This window comes from Octopus sinensis, linkage group LG1, assembly GCF_006345805.1.
Source record: "Octopus sinensis linkage group LG1, ASM634580v1, whole genome shotgun sequence".
In the NCBI taxonomy this organism is placed as follows: domain Eukaryota; kingdom Metazoa; phylum Mollusca; class Cephalopoda; order Octopoda; family Octopodidae; genus Octopus; species Octopus sinensis.
The window spans coordinates 53,148,001-53,172,212 of NC_042997.1; the positions used below are offsets into that span (position 1 = coordinate 53,148,001).

Here is a 24,212-nt window from a genome sequence, read left to right on the forward strand (position 1 = left end):
TATATAAAGAGAGAGAGATTCATATGTATATACATATATATAAAACGAAAATAATTATATGTGTATATATTGTGTGTATGAGCATACACACACACACACAGATTTATATATATGCATGTTACATAGCTATTCTCTTTATATAAAGATTCCTCATTCATACCTTCTTTGATATGAAGATGAATCATTAGATTCAAATATAATTGCCTGCCACATGTTGTTATATTTGACAAGATCTTTTTAAAATGAATTTTGATTTCTTGAAAGATTTTCACTTTCTTATTTCACGAAATGAAATCAACCATATAGAGATTTTACACATGTTTCCTAGATGTTAAAATGTCTTGCAAGGAATCGAAATAAAATTTGGTAATTCCATTTACCATAGATGCTACTAAATGCATCTCATGATTTTAGAAACTTGATATTTCTGCTTTAAACTCATTTACCGATCTTTTTCATCTGATGTAGTGAAATAGTCCATAAACTGTTTATATGTGTGAGTTGAAGCATGCTCAAGAACTGTGAGTAAGTCAATCTTCTGTTCATGATCTTGCTGTTCAATTTCTTTGACATCTGCAAAAATATCAGCTTCTTTTCCCTTTCCATCATCTTCTTCCAGTACAATTAATGGAGGCATCTTTGACTTTAGCTCCTCTACCACTGACATTAGTTGTGAAATTAGACCTGGCTCATCATCAGTTTTATCCTCACAAGTATCACCTTCACATGTGCTAGCCTCTTCTTCACTATCTGGGATACCATCACCATCATCATCATCATCTAAATAGTCAGGGACACCATCGCCATCAGCATCTTCTTTATAGTCAGGTATACCATCACCATCAGAGTCTCCTTCCAAATCATCAGGGATACCATCCCCATCACTATCGGCATCTAAATGGTCAGGTATACCATCACCATCACCGTCAGACTCTTCATCAGCATCAGGGATACCATCACCATCATCATCATCATCAAGATAATCTGGAATGCCATCACCGTCAGTATCTAAGTCTACATCAGCATTATCAATTTCTTGGGCATCGGGAATACCATCACCATCTGAATCAGGGTCTGCAAAATCAATGATACCATCACCATCTTTATCATCATCTAAAGTATCAGGAATACCATCGTTGTCATCATCTTCATCAATATAATCAGGTATACCATCACCATCAGTGTCCTTCAAATAATCTGGGATACCATCACCATCACTGTCCAATACCAAGTGATCTGGGATACCATCACCATCATCATCATCATCAAGATAATCTGGGATACCATCACCATCGGCATCTTCTTTGTGGTCAGGGATACCATCGCCATCAGTATCTCCTTCTAAGTGATCAGGGATACCATCACCATCAGTATCTTCCTTGTAGTCTGGGATACCATCACCATCACTGTCTCCCTCAAGATGGTCAGGGATACCATCACCATCATCATCATTGTCAAGATAATCTGGGATGCCATCACCATCAGCATCCTCCTTGTAGTCTGGGATACCATCACCATCACTGTCCCCTTCAAGGTGGTCTGGAATACCATCACCATCATCATCATCATCCAGATAATCTGGGATACCATCACCATCAGCATCTTCCTTGTAATCAGGGATACCATCACCATCACTGTCCCCTTCAAGGTGGTCAGGGATACCATCACCATCATCATCATCATCAAGATGATCTGGGATACCATCACCATCAGCATCCTCCTTGTAATCTGGGATACCATCACCATCACTGTCTCCCTCAAGATGGTCAGGGATTCCATCACCATCATCATCATCATCAAGATAATCTGGAATACCATCACCATCAGCATCTTCCTTGTAATCTGGGATACCATCACCATCACTGTCTCCTTCTAAATGATCAGGGATACCATCACCATCATCATCATCATCCAGATAATCAGGAATACCATCACCATCAGCATCTTCCTTGTAGTCTGGGATACCATCACCATCACTGTCTCCTTCTAAGTGATCAGGGATACCATCACCATCATCATCATCGTCAAGATAATCTGGGATACCATCACCATCGGCATCTTCCTTGTAATCTGGGATACCATCACCATCACTGTCTCCCTCAAGATGGTCAGGGATTCCATCACCATCATCATCATCGTCCAAGTAATCTGGGATACCATCGCCATCAGCATCTTCCTTGTAATCTGGGATACCATCACCATCACTGTCCCCTTCTAGGTGGTCAGGGATACCATCACCATCATCATCATCATCCAGATGATCAGGGATACCATCGCCATCAGCATCTTCCTTGTAATCTGGGATACCATCACCATCACTGTCTCCTTCGAGGTGGTCAGGGATACCATCACCATCATCATCATCATCGAGATAATCTGGGATACCATCACCATCAGCATCTTCCTTGTAATCTGGGATACCATCACCATCACTGTCTCCTTCGAGGTGGTCAGGGATACCATCACCATCATCATCATCATCGAGATAATCTGGGATACCATCACCATCAGCATCTTCCTTGTAATCTGGGATACCATCACCATCACTGTCTCCTTCGAGGTGGTCAGGGATACCATCACCATCATCATCATCATCAAGATAATCTGGGATACCATCACCATCAGCATCTTCCTTGTAATCTGGGATACCATCACCATCACTGTCTCCTTCTAAGTGATCAGGGATACCATCACCATCATCATCATCATCCAGATAATCTGGGATACCATCACCATCGGCATCTTCCTTGTAATCTGGGATACCATCACCATCACTGTCTCCCTCTAGGTGGTCAGGGATACCATCACCATCATCATCATCGTCGAGATAATCTGGAATGCCATCACCATCAGCATCTTCCTTGTAATCTGGAATGCCATCACCATCACTATCTCCCTCGAGGTGGTCAGGGATACCATCACCATCATCGTCATCGTCAAGATAATCTGGGATGCCATCACCATCAGCATCTTCCTTGTAATCTGGGATACCATCACCATCACTGTCTCCTTCTAAATGATCAGGGATACCATCACCATCATCATCATCATCAAGATAATCTGGAATACCATCACCATCAGCATCCTCCTTGTAGTCTGGGATACCATCACCATCACTATCTCCCTCGAGGTGGTCAGGGATACCATCACCATCATCATCATCGTCAAGATAATCTGGGATGCCATCACCATCAGCATCTTCCTTATAATCTGGAATACCATCACCATCACTGTCTCCCTCTAGGTGGTCAGGGATACCATCACCATCATCATCATCGTCAAGATAATCGGGGATACCATCACCATCAGCATCTTCCTTGTAGTCTGGGATACCATCACCATCACTATCTCCCTCGAGGTGGTCAGGGATACCATCACCGTCATCATCATCGTCAAGATAATCTGGGATACCATCACCATCAGCATCTTCCTTATAATCTGGAATACCATCACCATCACTGTCTCCCTCTAGGTGGTCAGGGATACCATCACCATCATCATCATCGTCAAGATAATCTGGGATACCATCACCATCAGCATCTTCCTTGTAGTCTGGGATACCGTCACCATCACTGTCTCCTTCTAAGTGATCAGGGATACCATCACCATCATCATCATCATCCAGATAATCTGGGATACCATCACCATCAGCATCTTCTTTATAGTCCGGGATACCATCACCATCACTGTCTCCCTCAAGGTGGTCAGGGATACCATCACCATCATCATCATCGTCAAGATAATCTGGGATACCATCACCATCAGCATCTTCTTTGTAGTCTGGGATACCGTCACCATCACTGTCTCCTTCTAAGTGATCAGGGATACCATCACCATCATCATCATCATCCAGATAATCTGGGATACCATCACCATCAGCATCTTCCTTGTAATCTGGGATACCATCACCATCACTGTCACCCTCGAGGTGGTCAGGGATACCATCACCATCATCATCATCATCCAGATAATCTGGGATACCATCACCATCAGCATCTTCCTTGTAATCTGGGATACCATCACCATCACTGTCTCCCTCAAGGTGGTCAGGGATACCATCACCATCATCATCATCGTCAAGATAATCTGGGATACCATCACCATCAGCATCTTCCTTGTAGTCTGGGATACCGTCACCATCACTGTCTCCTTCTAAGTGATCAGGGATACCATCACCATCATCATCATCGTCAAGATAATCTGGGATACCATCACCATCGGCATCTTCCTTGTAATCTGGAATTCCATCACCATCACTGTCTCCCTCAAGGTGGTCAGGGATACCATCACCATCATCATCATCGTCAAGATAATCTGGAATACCATCACCATCAGCATCTTCCTTGTAATCTGGGATACCATCACCATCACTGTCTCCTTCTAAGTGATCAGGGATACCATCACCATCATCATCATCATCCAGATAATCTGGGATACCATCACCATCGGCATCTTCCTTGTAATCTGGGATACCATCACCATCACTGTCTCCCTCTAGGTGGTCAGGGATACCATCACCATCATCATCATCGTCGAGATAATCTGGAATGCCATCACCATCAGCATCTTCCTTGTAATCTGGAATGCCATCACCATCACTATCTCCCTCGAGGTGGTCAGGAATACCATCACCATCATCATCATTGTCAAGATAATCTGGGATGCCATCACCATCAGCATCTTCCTTGTAATCTGGAATACCATCACCATCACTGTCTCCCTCAAGGTGGTCAGGGATACCATCACCATCATCATCATCGTCAAGATAATCTGGAATACCATCACCATCAGCATCTTCCTTGTAATCTGGAATTCCATCACCATCACTGTCTCCCTCAAGGTGGTCAGGGATACCATCACCATCATCATCATCGTCAAGATAATCTGGATACCATCACCATCACTGTCTCCTTCTAAGTGATCAGGGATACCATCACCATCAGCATCTTCCTTGTAATCTGGGATACCATCGCCATCACTATCTCCTTCTAAGTGATCTGGGATACCATCACCATCACTGTCTCCTTCTAAGTGATCAGGGATACCATCACCATCATCATCATCATCCAGATAATCTGGGATACCATCACCATCAGCATCTTCCTTGTAATCTGGGATACCATCACCATCACTGTCTCCCTCTAGGTGGTCAGGGATACCATCACCATCATCATCATCGTCGAGATAATCTGGAATGCCATCACCATCAGCATCTTCCTTGTAATCTGGAATGCCATCACCATCACTATCTCCCTCGAGGTGGTCAGGAATACCATCACCATCATCATCATTGTCAAGATAATCTGGGATGCCATCACCATCAGCATCTTCCTTGTAATCTGGAATACCATCACCATCACTGTCTCCCTCAAGGTGGTCAGGGATACCATCACCATCATCATCATCGTCAAGATAGTCTGGGATGCCGTCACCATCAGCATCTTCCTTGTAATCTGGGATACCATCGCCATCACTATCTCCTTCTAAGTGATCAGGAATACCATCACCATCATCATCATCATCGAGATAATCTGGTATACCATCTCCATCTGTATCCTTTTTGTAATCCATGATTTTATTGCCTTTTCTGTCTTTTTCTAACTTATCCGGTATACCATTACCATTCGCATCACAGTCTAGATAATCTGGTATGCCATCACCATCTGTATCTTCTTTATAATCCAATATTCCATTACCATCTGAGTCAACTTCTAATTTATCAGGTATATTGTTTCCATTTGCATCATCATCGAGATAGTCTGGGATACCATCACCATCTGTATCTTTACTTCGTGACGATGGCAGAATTTTACCATCAGCATTAATATCTGTATCTAGCTTGTCTGGAATACCATCACCATCACTGTCTATTTCTAAATGGTCAGGGATACCATCACCATCATCATCATCATCCAGATAATCTGGAATACCATCACCATCAGCATCTTCCTTGTAATCTGGGATTCCATCACCATCACTGTCTCCCTCGAGGTGGTCAGGTATGCCATCACCATCATCATCATTATCAAGATGATCTGGGATGCCATCACCATCAGCATCTTCCTTGTAATCTGGAATTCCATCACCGTCACTATCTCCCTCTAGGTGGTCAGGGATACCATCACCATCATCATCATCATCAAGATAATCTGGGATACCATCACCATCAGCATCTTCCTTGTAATCTGGGATGCCATCACCATCACTGTCTCCCTCGAGGTGGTCAGGGATTCCATCACCATCATCATCATCATCCAGATAATCTGGGATACCATCACCATCAGCGTCTTCCTTGTAATCTGGGATTCCATCACCATCACTGTCTCCCTCAAGGTGGTCAGGGATACCATCACCATCATCATCATCGTCAAGATAATCGGGGATACCATCACCATCAGCATCTTCCTTGTAATCTGGGATACCATCACCATCACTGTCTCCCTCGAGGTGATCAGGGATACCATCACCATCATCATCATTATCGAGATGATCTGGGATACCATCACCATCAGCATCTTCCTTGTAATCTGGAATACCATCACCATCACTATCTCCCTCTAGGTGGTCAGGGATACCATCACCATCATCATCATCATCCAGATAATCTGGGATACCATCACCATCAGCATCTTCCTTGTAATCTGGGATTCCATCACCATCACTGTCTCCCTCGAGGTGGTCAGGGATGCCATCACCATCATCATCATCATCGAGATAATCTGGGATACCATCACCATCAGCATCTTCTTTATAGTCCGGAATACCATCACCATCACTGTCTCCCTCGAGGTGGTCAGGGATACCATCACCATCATCATCATCATCCAGATAATCTGGGATACCATCACCATCAGCATCTTCCTTGTAATCTGGGATTCCATCACCATCGCTGTCTCCCTCAAGGTGGTCAGGGATACCATCACCATCATCATCATTATCGAGATGATCTGGGATACCATCACCATCAGCATCTTCCTTGTAATCTGGAATACCATCACCGTCACTATCTCCCTCTAGGTGGTCAGGTATACCATCACCATCTTTGTCGCCTTCCAAATGGTCAGGAATACCATCTCCATCATCATCATCGTCAAGATAATCTGGGATACCATCACCATCAGCATCTTCTTTATAGTCCGGGATACCATCACCATCACTGTCTCCCTCGAGGTGATCAGGGATACCATCACCATCATCATCATCGTCAAGATAATCTGGAATACCATCACCATCAGCATCTTCCTTATAGTCAGGGATACCGTCACCATCGCTGTCGCCCTCAAGATGGTCTGGAATGCCATCACCATCATCATCATCATCGAGATAATCTGGTATACCGTCACCATCAGCATCTTCCTTGTAATCTGGAATACCATCACCGTCACTGTCTCCCTCGAGGTGGTCAGGGATACCATCACCATCATCATCATTATCCAGATAATCTGGGATACCATCACCATCAGCATCTTCCTTATAATCTGGGATACCATCACCATCACTATCTCCCTCAAGGTGGTCAGGGATACCATCACCATCATCATCATCATCGAGATAATCTGGGATACCATCACCATCAGCATCTTCCTTGTAATCTGGGATACCATCACCATCACTGTCTCCTTCTAAGTGATCAGGGATACCATCACCATCTTTGTCGACTTCTAAATGCTCAGGGATACCATCACCATCATCATCATCATCAAGATAATCTGGGATACCATCGCCATCAGCATCTTCCTTGTAATCTGGAATACCATCACCGTCACTGTCTCCCTCGAGGTGGTCTGGGATACCATCACCATCATCATCATTATCCAGATAATCTGGGATACCATCACCATCAGCATCTTCCTTATAATCTGGGATACCATCACCATCACTGTCTCCCTCGAGGTGATCAGGTATACCATCACCATCATCATCGTCATCAAGATAATCTGGGATACCATCGCCATCAGCATCTTCTTTATAGTCCGGGATACCATCACCATCACTGTCTCCCTCTAGGTGATCAGGAATGCCATCACCATCATCATCGTCATCAAGATAATCTGGGATACCATCACCATCTGCATCTTCCTTGTAATCTGGGATGCCATCACCATCACTGTCTCCCTCAAGGTGGTCAGGGATACCATCACCATCATCGTCATCATCAAGATAATCTGGGATACCATCACCATCAGCGTCTTCCTTGTAATCTGGAATACCATCACCATCACTGTCTCCCTCTAAGTGGTCAGGAATACCATCACCATCATCATCATTATCGAGATGATCTGGGATACCATCACCATCAGCATCTTCCTTGTAATCGGGAATACCATCACCATCACTATCTCCCTCGAGGTGGTCCGGGATACCATCACCATCATCATCATCATCCAGATAATCGGGGATACCATCACCATCAGCATCTTCCTTATAATCTGGAATACCATCACCGTCACTGTCTCCCTCTAAGTGGTCAGGAATACCATCACCATCATCATCATTATCAAGATGATCTGGGATACCATCACCATCAGCATCTTCCTTGTAATCGGGAATACCATCACCATCACTATCTCCCTCGAGGTGGTCCGGTATACCATCACCATCATCATCATCATCCAGATGATCAGGGATACCATCGCCATCAGCATCTTCCTTATAATCTGGAATACCATCACCATCACTGTCTCCCTCTAGGTGGTCAGGGATACCATCACCATCATCATCATCATCAAGATAATCTGGGATACCATCACCATCAGCATCCTCCTTGTAATCTGGTATACCATCACCATCACTGTCTCCTTCTAGGTGGTCAGGGATACCATCACCATCATCGTCATCATCGAGATGGTCTGGGATACCATCACCATCAGCGTCTTCCTTGTAATCTGGGATTCCATCACCATCACTGTCTCCTTCTAGGTGGTCAGGAATACCATCACCATCATCATCATCATCAAGATAATCTGGGATACCATCACCATCAGCATCCTCCTTGTAATCTGGGATACCATCACCATCACTGTCTCCTTCTAGGTGGTCAGGGATTCCATCACCATCATCGTCATCATCGAGATGGTCTGGGATACCATCACCATCAGCGTCTTCCTTGTAATCTGGTATACCATCACCGTCACTATCTCCCTCAAGGTGGTCAGGGATGCCATCACCATCATCGTCATCATCCAGATAATCTGGGATACCATCACCATCAGCATCTTCCTTGTAATCTGGGATCCCATCACCATCACTGTCCCCTTCTAAATGGTCAGGGATACCATCGCCATCATCATCATTGTCGAGATAATCTGGGATACCATCACCATCAGCATCTTCCTTGTAATCTGGGATACCATCACCATCACTGTCTCCCTCTAGGTTGTCAGGGATACCATCACCATCATCATCATCGTCGAGATAATCTGGAATGCCATCACCATCAGCATCTTCCTTATAATCTGGAATACCATCACCATCACTGTCTCCCTCTAGGTGGTCAGGGATACCATCACCATCATCATCATCATCAAGATAATCTGGGATACCATCACCATCAGCATCTTCCTTGTAATCTGGGATACCGTCACCATCACTGTCTCTCTTTAGGTGATTAGGGATACCGTGTCCACCACTGTCCTTCTTCAGTTTTGCAGAGCTGGTTTTCGCATCAATCGAAAGTATTTTTCTTTTACAAAATGTGCAGACCTTAAAAAGAAAAAAAGAAAATATCTTACTATATTTGTAATATGGATTTTTGTACAAATCATTTTTTTTTTTTTCTTCATGTGGTGCAAGATGTACTGAATTGTTACAGCTTTCGTTTTAGGAAGTTGAAGGTTTATATTTGATTTCTGTGCAATACCGCACATGCAGTAAGTTTTGATAGTAAAATTTTGAAAGCTGTTTGTATCAAATGAACTGCATCTAAAATTCAAAGGATCAACCTCTATATACATATTGACACACAATTTGTATGATTATTATGTTTGGCCAAAAACATCTGAATCATACTTGACAACTTATACAATTCCTTTTATGAAATAGCTCAAACAATCATCTGTGGAATTAATGTGATCCATCATTATGTATTTTATTGTATCTATTTACATGTTTACATATTTTATAATATCCTATTTAAATTATATTTATTGTCATAGTTATCATTTAGGTCTGTTGTTGCTTTCAACTTCAATATATGTTAACATTTGCTTAAGGTATTCCAGCCATGACCATCTCATCTTTTTGAAGTCTCTAGAACTACATTATTTGATAATATGCAATGTTTTTTCTCAAGACAGAAGAGTGATGTTTGACTGATATTTGGTTTTTATTTTTAGTAGGTCTGGCAGCTACTAAGATGCTCCCCATGATTTATGTTTATTGTTTGATAAGGTGGTGTAATGGAAGAAATCAAAATTCAGGAATTACCTTATTAGATTTCATTATCATATATTGTTTAAATTCACTGAATTCACCTATGTCTTTCAACTTGGGACTGATAAAATAAGTACCAGTCATTTATTAGGGTTAATTCTATTTGTTATACAATTATCTCCTAAAAGGTACATGACATTGTAGGAATCATGTCATTATTAGCTTTGCTATCATTGTCATCATTATTATTATTGATGGGCTGGCAGAATTGTTATTATGCTGGGCAAAATGCTAAGCAGCACTTTGTCCATCTTCGTGTTCTGAGTTCAAATTCTGCTCTGCTTTTCATTCTTTTGGGGTCAATAAATTAAGTACCTGTGAAACACTGGGGTTGACGTGATCAGCTAGTCTCCTCTGCCAAAATTTCAGGCTTTGTGCTTTCAGTAGAAAGGGCTGTTATTATTATTATTATTATTATTGTTATTATTATTATTGGTGAGCTGGCAGAATTGTTAGCATGCTGGGCCAAATGCTTAGTGGCGTTTCACCCATCATTATGTTCTAACTTCAAATTCCAACAGGGTTGTCTTTGCCTTTCCTCATTTTGGGGTCAATAAAAAATAAGTACTGGTTGTGCAATGGGGTTGATACAATCAACTTATCTCCTCTCCTGAACTGGCCAACCTTGTGCTAAAATTTGAAATCATTATTGTTGTTGTTGTTGTTGTTATTATTAGTGAGAATGCATGAGTGCAATAAATTTCTCATTCTCTTTGTATACTCTCTGCTGGTGATTTGTTTCATTTCTTCATATTATATTTCATCCGCTTTCAGTATCCCCAAATACTTATATCACTGTCCTTTCTCAACCTCTTTTATTGTTTGCCCATTTGGCATTTCAATACCCTACCTTCCTTCAAATCTTACTCATTTCATTTTCAACATAGTGTACATATCCATAAAAAGATGATTTATCTGACCATATCCTTTTCCCAAATCATAAGCTATTTTAACTTTATGCAATATCAAACTGAGTGGTATAATGGCCAATATAAATAGTAGTGGAGATAAGCTATTGCATTAAAATATTCCATGTCTGATGTTCACTTTTCCAAGTCTTTGTTTTCCTCCAATCAATTCAGTATTCCAATGTTTCGTACTTTCATTAACCATTTTCTCCATATTTTCTACCTCTCCAAACATGTTCATTGTTTTACTTATCCAGCTGTACAATACTGTGTCATATGCTCTTTTGTAATCTAACCATGCTACATTTAGTCCCATCAATTTGCACGTACAATTTCTAATTATCTAATTATCAATTAATAGTGGTCTTTTGTTGCCTTACTTTATTTCCTGCATCCTTTCTGCTCTTCTGGAAGTAGATTATAACTTTCTGGATGATTAGATAACTTTTTCACCAAGACACTGGTCATAAGCTTGCACATAAGTGGTAAACAGGTTATAGGTAAAAAATCTGATGTCAAGTTACCTTTCAAGGGATCCTTGAGACATAACAGCATTTGTCCACTTGTCATCCAGGTAGGGACATGACCATGTTACAGGCTTTCATCCAGTTGTGCTGCGATCCTTTCATGCTACTGTATAAAGTTCTTCAGCCAGTAGCCTTGTACTCCTTCCAAGCCAGGTCCTTTCTAATTTACTATTTTATTTTAAACTTCAGTCTCACTGTATATAGATTGATTCTGACCTCCTTTTCGTCTTGGCACAACTGCAAGTTGTCTTTCCACCTGTTTTAGCCACTCTGCACTTTCTTAATGTCTCACTGACCTTTTTTTACAGTTCACTCCAAAATATTTTACTTTCTTTGACATCAGGAATCATTTCCTGATGTTGGTTCCCCTCTATTTTGTCAAAAAGATGCCTTCTATTTGATTGGAACAGTCTATTCTGTTCAAAGCTTTTGCATCTAGTATCATATCTTTTCAGTTTGGCCTTTAATAATATCACCCTTAGTGACAATTCTTCATGTACTGTTTACTTCTCCCTTTCTTCTAACCTGTACTGTCCATTCAACCATCTGATTACTCACTCATTCTTGAGCTCTCCTCTCATTATCCTATTCTATTACCCCACTTTTTTCCGTATCTTTTCTGACTTCAGTCATATTTTCTTCCTCCAGTTTAGTTCTTCCTTTTCATTTCCTTTAATTTCTTCAGTTTTCCACTTGTAGCCTACTATGTCAGCTACATCATTAGCAGCAGCTATGATTAGCTGGTTTGTTCCACTGATGTTTTCTGTTCTAATCAAGCTCAAAATGTCATTTACTTTGGCTCTGGCTCTCCTTACTTTCCTTCTGTCCATATATCTGACATTTGGTGGTACTTCATTGTTCCCATAACACATTTTACCTCACAACATTTCCAGAATCTCCTTCTCTTCATCATTCAAATCTTGTGCAGCAGTTGTTGTTATTATTATTATTATTATCATTATTATTATTATTATTATTATTATTATATTATTATTATTTTTTTTTTCTTCTTTCAAATTTGCTTCCATTTCTTGACGAGTGTCTTCCCGACTCCTAGGGCAAAGAAACTCATAGTATACATTGGTAGGCCATTAAACTAAACTCAATAATTTGTTCATTTTTTTTTTAAGTTAAATTAAAATACATGGGTAGTAATAGTTCTTTATTATTATTATTATTATTATTATTATTATTATTATTATTATTATTATTATTATTATTATTATTATTATTATTATTTATTACTATTATTATTATTATTATTATTATTATTATTATTATTATATATTATTATTATTGTCTTTGCATAGCTTCTAATGCTGGAGATGTACTACGGTGTCAGCTGTTCATTACCAGTGAACCATCCAGAGTATTGGAGTGGTTCCAAGCAGTGCAGCTTTCTACAAGTGCTCCACCCTTATTGCAGCCCCTATTTGTTTCATGTACTTCTCAAGATTTTTACTCACTGTTCCCAGGGCTCTTACAATTATTGGTACTACTACCACCTTTTCAGCGACCACAACTGCTTAACCTCCTGAGCTAACCTGTCATATCTATCGACTTTCCTTTCTTCCTTATTGCATACATTGTTGTCAGCTGGGCATGCTATATCTATGATCCAGCATTGTTTGCTTTCTTTCTCAATTAACACTATGTCTGGTTTCCTATTCTCTATCTCATGGTCACACTGAATCATAAAATCCCATAGGATCTTTACATTATCATTTTCGATGATGTCTTCGGGTTTATGTTTGTACCACTTTTTTACTCTGTCAGGTCCATATTTGTTGCAAAGTGTCCAATGGACAATCCTTACTATATTGTCATTATGTCTCTTATAGCCACTGGGCTAGTGGCGTACATTGACTGGTAATATGCCACACAGTTTCACCATTTTGTCCACAAATTCTGCACTTATCACTTTCTAATGTGTTGTCTATTCTGTATTTGATGTAATTTGTTCTTAGTGCTTGCTCTTGGGCAACACAGATTAGAGTCTCCATTTCTGGTTTTAAATCACTTTTAGTCATCCATAGCCATCTTTTTTCTCTGTCTTCAACATCTCTATGTAATTGTCTATGCATTCTTTTCTTAATCCACCTATTTTCAGTTTCATTCATTCATTCATTCATTCATTATTATTGTTGTTGTTGTTGTTGTTGTTATTGTTGTTATTGTCGTCGTCATCATCATCATCATCATTATTATTATTATTATTATTATTAGAGCAGTAGATTGGCAGAATTGTTAGAATATTGGAACAAATGCTTTACCTTGTTTGTTCCAACTCCTTACATTCTGAGTTCAAATCCTGATGAAACGAAGTTTGCCTTTTATCTTTTTGGGTCAATAAAATAAAATACCCATCAAGTGCTAGGTCAATCTATCAACTAGCCCCCACCCAACAAAGTGTTGGCCTTGTGTCTATAACAGAAAGAGTTATTATTATTATCATCATTATTATTATTATTATTATTATTATTATTATTATTGTTATTATTATTATTATTATTATTATTATTATTATTATTATTATTATTATTATTATTATTAGTGGGATGGATTGGTAAGGGCATTGAACGAAACACATTGCAGCATTTAGTTATGACTCTTTACATTCGGAGTTCAAATAATGTCAAGGTCAACTTAGCCTTTCATCCCTCTGGGGTTGATGAATTAAAGTACCTCTCAAACACTGGGTTTGATTATAATCATCTTATCCTCTCACCCCAAATTTCCAGCCTTGTTAGAAAATAGTATTGTTTAAGTGATGAAAAGTTAAAAATAGATCATTATTGTTAATGGGTTTTGATAGGAAATCCAGAGATGTTGCTCTATGAACATTTAAAAATTACCATCAGTTTTGCTTGACTAGGAATGACTTTTTTTTCATTGATCTTATTGTCAGTTGCCTAGAACTAATCCACTGTCTTTCAGTGAATTTTTATCCTTTTCTGTCCTATTTTCCCCTTTCATAGAATCATTTGTCTTAAAATTTGGATCTCCAAAATTCACAATTTCTCTTTGAAATGCAAATATGGATCCTTAACATAAAATAATAAAGTTCACTGAGATTGAAAAAGGAAAAATATTAGATGCAAATAGTGAAAAAAGTGGAGCTAAAAAGCGGTTTAGCATTTTTTTTTTTGTGGTTAACAGCAGTGTTGCAAACATAGCACTATAAGCTTTCCAACTGAAAAATCTTTGAATAACATTGCTACTTACCATAGGAAATTATTTACAACAAAATTTACAACAACAACTAAGTTAACAACAACTATGGCAACATCAAAAAACAACAGCATAAAATCAACAGCAACAACAGCCTAGATAATTGTTTTTAATTTAGGCACAAGACCGACAGTTTTTCAAGAAGTCACACTAACACCAATACTTGTCTGGTTCTTTATTTTATTGACCCTGCAAGGTTCAAAGGCAAAGTTGACCTTGGTCAGGTTTGAACTTGGAATGTAAAGAGCTGGAAGAAATACTGCAAGGCATTTTGTCTGACACTGCAAAGCATACTGTTGTGGAAGCACTCCGTCGGTTACGACAACGAGGGTTCCGGTTGATCTGAATCAACGGAACAGCCTGCTCGTGAAATTAACGTGTAAGTGGCTGAGCACTCCACAGACACGTGTACCCTTAACGTAGTTCTCGGGGATATTCAGCATGACACAGAGAGTGACAAGGCCGGCCCTTTGAAATACAGGTACAACAGAAACAGGAAGTAAGAGTGAGAGAAAGTTGTGGTGAAAGAGTACAGCAGGGATCACTACCATCCCCTGCCGGAGCCTCGTGGAGCTTTAGGTGTTTTCGCTCAATAAACACTCACAACGCCCAGTCTGGGAATCGAAACCGCGATCCTATGACCGTGAGTCCGCTGCCATAACCACTGGGCTATTGCACCTCCACATAAAGCATACTGTTATCCACTACCCTTAACAACAAGCTAAAAACTGTAAACAACAATAATAATAGCAACAAAACAATGAAAGAGAAAATATATTTAGCCCATGCCACAAACCAATGGGCAACACATTTATTTGAGGGAAAGTCAGAAGGAATCAAAAAGTATGGGAATGATATTCTATGCCCTGGAGTGATGTCACTTTTGAGCCAAAGAAATAATAAACACTCAGAAAAGGTTCAATCTCTACACTTGCATAAATTGTAGACACTGAAAACTATATTACTCATCTGCAGTCAAAATTCAGGAGTCTACACAGAAAAAAACAATAATGGATAATGAGAACTATTTGTAGGGAATAGAAAACTTAAGAAGGTTTTTCATCCTTTTCGGGTTGATAAAATAAGTATGAATTGATCATTGGAGTTAATCTAGTTGACTTATCCACTTTCCCTAAAATCACTGTCTCTGGGCCAAAATTTGAAACCATTATTAGTATTATTGTTGTTGTTATTTTAGAAATAATTTTTATTATTGCTGTTGCTGTTGTTATTTGAGTGATGGAGTAAGGGAACCATTAAATGATTGACTAAATGCCTTTTGAGTGATGGAGTGTACTGTTAAATTTCCTGTACATTCTGAGTTCAAATACTGTTACAATTAACTTTGCCTTTTATTTTCAAGGAAGTTGATAAAATAGTAAAATCCCAGTCAAGTAAGGGTGTTTTAATTAACTATAGTTTCCCACCACTTTTGATGTGCGACCTTGTTCATTGACCAGAAATCTTTATTAATATTATTGTTGTTGTTTTGGGCTGTGATGGAGTGGCAGAACTGGGAATTGTCAGATTAAATAACCTCTTGTGATATTTAGTTACATGCATACCTCAATTTAATGGATCAGTCGGTTTCAAATGTCCGATCATTAAGTGAGAGAGTGAGAGGCTAAGTCACATAGAAATATTGTTGTAATGCATTCTCATGGAGGAGATTTGAAGTAAGAAAATTTTAAAATGTTAAATAAAAAGCAAAACAACAGCATAGGCATGACCAATGATTTGATTAAATGAATAATGTTTTTGCTCATTGTGGGTTTATCACTCAATGTGAATTTGTCACTTGTGTTTGATTCACTCGAGGAAGAAATAATCATTCTTTCCTTTATAAATCTACCAAGAATTCCTTTCTTCAGTTAGGGTTTTCTTTGTTTTGTTTTTTACTTCTGCCAAGGAAGGAGGTTATGTTTTCATTGGCATTGGTTTGTCTGTCTGTGTGCAAAATAACTTAAAAAGTTGTGAACAGTATTTGATGAAACTTGCAAGAAAAGTTGGTAATGACACAAGGAACAGATGATGAAATTTTGGTAGTGATCCGGGAATTTTTATGGATTCTTGAAGGACTTTTCATTTGTTATATTTACTTTACATGAAGTATTACAATATTATATTCTTTGATTATCTCTCTTGAAAACACGTTCATCGTTTCCACGTAACTTATGATGGCGTTGCTGTTTCCAAAGTTTATTTTCGTTTCTCTATTACTAATTTTACTTGCATATCTATCTTAAAATGAGCTGCTTGGCGGAGGTCTGTGGAGGATGACATGACAAGCCTTGACTATTGGGATCAACTGAAAAGGCTCAGGCTTTGCTCCCTCCACTACCGCTGTGAGCTCTATATCATCTGTATGATGTGGAAAATATTCCATCAACATTGCCCATCTTTAAAATTCGTCCAAGGCTTGGCCCCCGTGCCCTCCATCCACTACATAAAAGTTTGTGTCATATCACAACACTATGACAGAACTATTCCACCTCAATTGGCCCTGCTCTCTTCAACATTGTGCCATGAAAGAGGAAAGTGACTTCACAGCATTCAAACAATCCCTAGATGATTACCCCCAACAAATACCAGATAAACCACCCACACCCAGATATGTCTCTGAAAACAATAACCCTCTGCTTGAATGGGCTATGGTTCCCCAGAGCTGACTGTGTATCTTTTCCAGGTGGTGCTATTAAATTAGACATGGCCGCAGTCAACTTCAGCTGAAACTTATCTAAGTAATCTAATCTATGTTATAACCTTTTAATCAAAGCATGACAACATGGGTATAGGGTGGAAATTAGCTGCTTGGCGGAGGTCTGCACTCTCCGAGTGCTTTTCTATTTAGATCTGTAGCAATTCTTTTACTTCATTTAGAATTTGAATGTTGAAGTTTGAAAATCTCAGTTATTTTTTGAGTATGTGAAAAGGCTCCCTTTGAGCCCTTTGTGAGGGCAGAAATAAAAAAGGAGTTTCTACTGTTAAACTTTCTTCAATGTTTTCATAATGGTTGGGCTCATGATCGTAAGGTCATGGGTTAAATTCCCCCACCAGACATTGAATCCTCAAGCAAGGTATTTTATTTTATGCTGTTCCAATTTACTCAGCTGGTGCAGCTTTCTCTCTCTCTCTCTCTCTCTCTCTCTCTCCAGCTGTCACATCTCTGATGTTCTGCTGGGTGGAGAGTAGGAGAGTTAAGAAGGTGTTAATGTCTTATGACTTCATAGATACCTAAAACAACCAGTGAAAGTGTGATACAAGTGACCCGGTCATATTCATTTGCAAGCAATGTATCAACTTTTAATGAATTGATTCAAATGTTTTACGACTAAAGAGTATTGGGGAGAACATAAATACAGTATGTGTGCTCAGCACCACCATGTAAACTAACTGAATGAACAAACTCGTATACATTTACTATCAAGGTGCATTGTAGTAATTAAACTTTTAAAGCAACTGTTCTGAATGCTTAGTATATATTTTGCTCAAGTAACTTTAATTTTTAGAATTAAAAAGCAATCATTAAAGTGGCATGTAGTTAAGTGGGAGATTGTTAAACAAAGTATTGCTGCCTGTTGCTTTATACTTTACGCTCAAGTCTTGCTGGAATTTTCATTGCTTTTCAGGTTTCAGAAGATATTCATAACGTACTAACTTCAATTTTATTGACTACTTCTCTGTACACATTTGTAATCTTGTAGTAAAATTAGAAATCAATATTATTATTGGCAGCAAGACAGTAGTATTTTTAGCATGTAGGCAAAATGTTTAGTAGCATTTTGTCCGTCTTTATGTTCTGAGTTGAAATTTCCATGAGGTTGACTTTACCTTTCATCCTTTTGGGGTTAATACAATAAGTACCAGTTGAGCTCTGGGGTTGATGTAATTGACTTACTCCCTCCCCAAATTTTGAAACCAATATTATTATTGTAGTTTTTGCTGAGGTGGCAAATCAATATAACTGTAATTATTTTTCTTAACCTAAAAAACACAAATGTCAAACTCAGCTACTCTGTCTCACAGCATACTTTCCTCAGGTGTTACACCATTTTAATTTGTTAAAGGAAAGTTTCAATCCAGGGATTGAGAGTGCCTAAAAGTCTCGACAACAACTTGTGCAAAAAGAAATCTTTCTGTCAATAACTCATACTTTGTCATATTCCATTCTTCTGCATAGTGAGTAGCTGTTCCCAGACTTATGGCCAAAGAAACAAAGTTAATTCTAGAAGATGTGTCACTGTTTGCGATGTCCATATCAACAGCTTGCCATTCTAAATAAGGTTGCAGTTGTGGAAGAAAATAGCAGTATTGAGGCCTTTTTTAACATTGTTTAGCACAGCATGGTGAAGTAAACATCCCACATTGACAATCAGAAAGTGACAGTAGCTTTTATGTAACTGACACATGCAGAAACTGAGGCACTGAACAACTCCAAAGTATTTGCACACATTAAGGAGGGTAAGGCTGCTAGTTGACAAAGAAGGTACTGTGTTGAACCAGTCACCACTGTTTGGTTTTGAGGTAGTCTGGAGGCAAGTGAAATATTGTTGGTCAAATGATGATTGAACCCTTGTGCTGGTGGATTTATGTTTGATCCTAGTTATGTTGGTTGGCTGTATACTCTGAAGGACAATGAGGTCCCAATCACCAATTCAGGCAGTTCACACAGTCTTATGGTTTACTTAGGACAAAATACAAACAAATAGAAATGGGGTTGACATCAAATAAAAAAGACCACCACAATAAAAATTTCAACAAGAAAAGTTCCCATAAAAAGAAGGAGGTCTACCTTCTTACAAAAGCCTAAATTTCTCTGCCATGTCCAAGATATCCTTTCCTAGTTTTTCTGTTTTCAAATTCTACCAGGGTAAATTTTGCCTTTCATCTCTCTGGGTTTGATATAATACAGAGAACTTATGTACAAGCACACACTATTATTATTAAATGCATTTCAGTTTGGCTGCATCAGCTTTGTTTACCAAACATAATATAATATATATTTCCAGGGTGCATGAAATTTGAAAGTATTTACTATGATTTCCAGTATGAGTTTCCTTATACAGGGTGGTATATGGAAAAGTAGTCTGGATTCTGTTGCATAGTGTAAATACAGAAATGAATTTATAAGTGCTGGAAGGGACACACCATCATAGAAGATTTTGAAAATAGTTACCTGCAGCATCAATATACAGCTATGTTTATTTACACCCAATGTAAAATAGTGATGTCAATGGTGGTTCCTGTATTATGTGCAGATTTTTTCATATGTTGTGCTCTTTATGTGTTCCAGAGATAATTATACATGTCAGGAGAACGTGGTGGTCACAAATTTTTGATAACCGTGTGTTCCTCAGAGAATATACCATGGACTTGCTGCATGCACACTGGAAAAGTGTGGTAAGTCACCCTGTCCTGCTGGAAGAAGTACACTTGTCTTCCAAGTTCAGTGAGTTGAGCACAAAATTGGTCCAAAATGTTCATGTAGACCTCTGTGTTGACAGTACTGTCAAAAAATATTGATCCAATGATACGTGTCCCTGAAACAGCACACCAAACACTGTTTTTTTATTGTGAAGTGACTCCTCATACAAATGGTGAGGATTCTCCACTGCCCAGTACCATGTGTTTTGTGGATTTACATAGCTGAAGAGATGAAACTATGGTTCATCACTCATTATATTCCAGAATAGGTGTGGCTCACCATTAGCAATGCTATTCAGAAGTCATGTTCTGTAATTTACTTGTTTATTCTTGTCATCCACTTTTAATTGTTTTACACAGGTGAAATGATATGGTTTCAACTTGAAACTTTTTGATATCCGTTGGCATGACCTCCTCCTTATGTGAGACTGCTGTACCAATTTATGTGTTGACTTCTTTGGAATTTGAGTAATCCTTTGCTTAATGTCCTGAATAACTTCTGGCCTTTGAACTGTAGGGTATCTTTGTTTTGGGGTGTTGTGCGCTGACCCTGTAGTGCACCACTTCTTAACCAGCATTTATATCATTCTCTTTGCTGGTAAGCCTTTACCTGGAAACTTGACTTCAAAACATTTGTGCATTTGCTTAACAGAACCTGTTCTCACATACACTTCCACATTCTCCACTCATTCTGCTATCAAGTATTTCATCTTGCAGAAAAGGCTAGAAATGCTCATTCAGTGTCATCTTACAATCAACTAATGTGGTGAGGGTGCACTGAGGGTAACATAGCAAATAGTCGACTTGTGCGCCATCTTTGTTCAGCAGTTAGAACTGGTGAAAATAACACAATGACAAATGAAAGACTGGGTGCTTTTTCATGTGTGTAAATATATTTCTGTATTTACACTATGCTACAGAATCCAGGCTACTTTTCTGTGTGCCACTCTGTATATTGTAGTGTGTATGTTACCCCTAACAATAATTTGTTTTTATGTGTTGTGTTAATATACTGACTATTTGTGTTAATGTTAGAAAGTCTGAGAATAAATCTTTGGAATATCGATATTTTGTATGCAATTTGGGAACATAATTTATGTATTTAAAGTCTTTAATTATATCTAGGAACATGACTTGTACACAGCTCAGATTACCTAGCTATTGTACCTGTAACAGGCTGACATTCTGTTTAAAAGCACATTCATAGGTCAACCATTTCACATTACTGAATCTGTAATTATGCATCTGATTTAAGAGCTACTGTGGATCATACTAACTTTGCTTGTATTTTTTTAGCTGAGACCAATAAAATAAAGTACCAGTCAAATACTGGGATCATTGGCTCTTTGAGATTGCTGACCTTGCACCTAAATTAGAAGCTATTATTATTATTATTATTATTATTATTATTATTATTATTATTAAGGTGGCAAGCTGGCAGAATTGTGAGCATGCTAGGTGAAATGCTTAGCAGTATTTTCTTTGCCATTACGTTCTGAGTTCAAATTCCACTGAGGTTGACTTTGCCTTTCATCCTTTTGGGGGTCAATAAAATAAGTACCAGTTGAATACTGAGGTCAAAGTAATCAAGTCATCCCCTCCCCACTAAATGACTACCCTTGTGGCAAAATTTGAAACCATTATTATTATTATTATTATTATTATTATTATTATTATTATTATTATTATTATTATTAAATTATAAACAACAACACTTTCAGATACAGAGAAAACAAGCACATGATATTACTCAAAATAATCAAATCATCAACAAACATTTTCACCTATACTTTGTGTTTCTTTGCTTGCTACTCTTTTCCCGCTATGCAGGAATTACCATTAACTATTAACAATTAATTTTCACTTTCATCCTTTTGTAGTCTGTAAAAAAAAGTACCAGTTGAGCATTGGAGTGGATAGGCAGTCTCATTAGAGCAGCAGACAAAATACCTTGCAGTTTTTCTTCCAGTTCTTTATGTTCTGGTTTCAAATTGCATTGAGTTGAACTTTGTCTTTTATCTCTTCAAGTACTTGGATCAGTGGTACACTCTGCCTCAAAATTGTAGGCCTTGTTCCAAATTTAGAAATAGTTTTGCCTTTCATCCTTTCATGGTGGATAAAATAAAGTATCAGTCAAGTACTATTGTCAGTGTAATTGACCAAGCCCCCTCCTACTAAGATTGTTGGCTTGTGCCAAAAATTATTATTATTATTATTAATATTGTGTTTGGAGGTGAATAAACATGGCAACATCAACATATAGCTCCATTAAGCATTTGGATTTTACTGTATTTGCACTTAAGGGAATTCTATTTTGTGCCTGTCACATGTACTTTGGGATGAAGAATAAAGGATTTATCCTTGAACAAGATTTTATGTGTGTGTGTGTGTGCGTGCACATGCGCACGCATATGTGTGCATGTGTGTATGAATGATCAAGCCCTCAAATATATCAAAGCTGATTGGGTTAGAGAGTTTTGTCAATACACTGCAAACCTCAAACTTAAGTGATGAGATACATATGAAACCCATACATTAGAATCATAATTCAAGAAATTCGTGTACTAGATACAATCAAAGGCTTTGTTTTTGAAAAGGCAATGACATTACTTTTAACCTTCAAGAGAATGGGACTTCTGATGAGTTATAGAGAGAAGGATACAAGTACATTTTGCTTTATGGATGTCATACTGGTGATAATGAGAAAGGAAAGGGACTCCACGTGTTAGGGATGTTTATTGCAGTAGAATCTCTTCAGAAAAGTGATTGAAACAGAGCAATAGTCCAGTAATTATTTAGGCTAGAGAAGTCTTTCTTGAGAATAAGTCACTGGACCATATTTAGAAAGATTGAAATATATCTCTATGGAGAAAGAAAGATTGAAGTTTGGCTAGGAAAACAGATACCTCTAGAATGCAGTCAGTGACTGTAGGTTTGTTAGTTTGAAGAGAGTAGAGTGTGGTGATGAGCAGTCTTTCTCTGTAAAATTACAGCATTTAGAACCATGTTGGTTGTGAACAGTGCATAAGAAGATTCTGTAAAATTTGTATAGAGATCCTCTTGACAAAAGACCAAAAGTACTGGTGCTTACTGAGTATTACAAGAATTTATAACTTGTAGTGAACAAGTGAGTTGATGTAGAGTTTTTCTATAATTTGTAGCTTGTATATTTTATTCATCTTACCATTTGAGGGTTGAGGGAGAAATGTGAAGACATACTTAAAATGATGGTATCTGTCACCTACTTAGCTAGGTCAAGGGCAAAGAATATTTGCAATTACAGGTGTCATAAAAACTTACAAAGCTTTGATGAACTAGCTGACTTTAGATGCCATAGATTTTAAGAGGCAAGTGTATTACATGTAGCTTTATGGCATTGAACAACCAAAGAATTTGACCCAAAAGAAAGGAAATGAGCCAAAAGCAAAGGTATGGTAAAACTAATGAAGGGGAATGCCTCTCTCTAATTCCAGGAGGACATGGGTTTCTTTGTTATGCAAAGTACTGAGTAGCTAATAGAAATGATGAAGAGGACATTGTGAAAACTGAGTGTAAAGAAATAGGAAAAGAATTCAAAAAACAGATAACAGACTGTGGGTGTCTTTTTTTATCATTAGTCTATTATTGTCTGAGACTGGAATATTCAGTGGATATGAGGTACTTTATACCTCATCTCGCAAAGAGGATTATC

The 24,212-nt window shown here is 38.5% G+C and overlaps 1 protein-coding gene across 1 annotated transcript in view; it reads right to left on the minus strand.

Annotated features, from left to right (window-relative positions):
• LOC115210206 overlaps window positions 1-24,212 on the minus strand; it is a 67,065-nt gene continuing 42,853 nt past the window's right edge. The window contains exons 18-26 of the mRNA XM_036509674.1: window positions 8,793-9,702; window positions 7,767-8,657; window positions 7,050-7,466; window positions 5,166-6,971; window positions 3,988-4,404; window positions 3,112-3,759; window positions 2,608-2,769; window positions 2,044-2,325; window positions 1-1,956 (exon numbers count right to left, since the gene is read on the minus strand). Coding sequence (XP_036365567.1) covers window positions 443-1,956; window positions 2,044-2,325; window positions 2,608-2,769; window positions 3,112-3,759; window positions 3,988-4,404; window positions 5,166-6,971; window positions 7,050-7,466; window positions 7,767-8,657; window positions 8,793-9,702 — 7,047 coding nt within the window. The 3' untranslated portion in view covers window positions 1-442. The remainder of the gene's footprint in view (window positions 1,957-2,043; window positions 2,326-2,607; window positions 2,770-3,111; window positions 3,760-3,987; window positions 4,405-5,165; window positions 6,972-7,049; window positions 7,467-7,766; window positions 8,658-8,792; window positions 9,703-24,212) is intronic.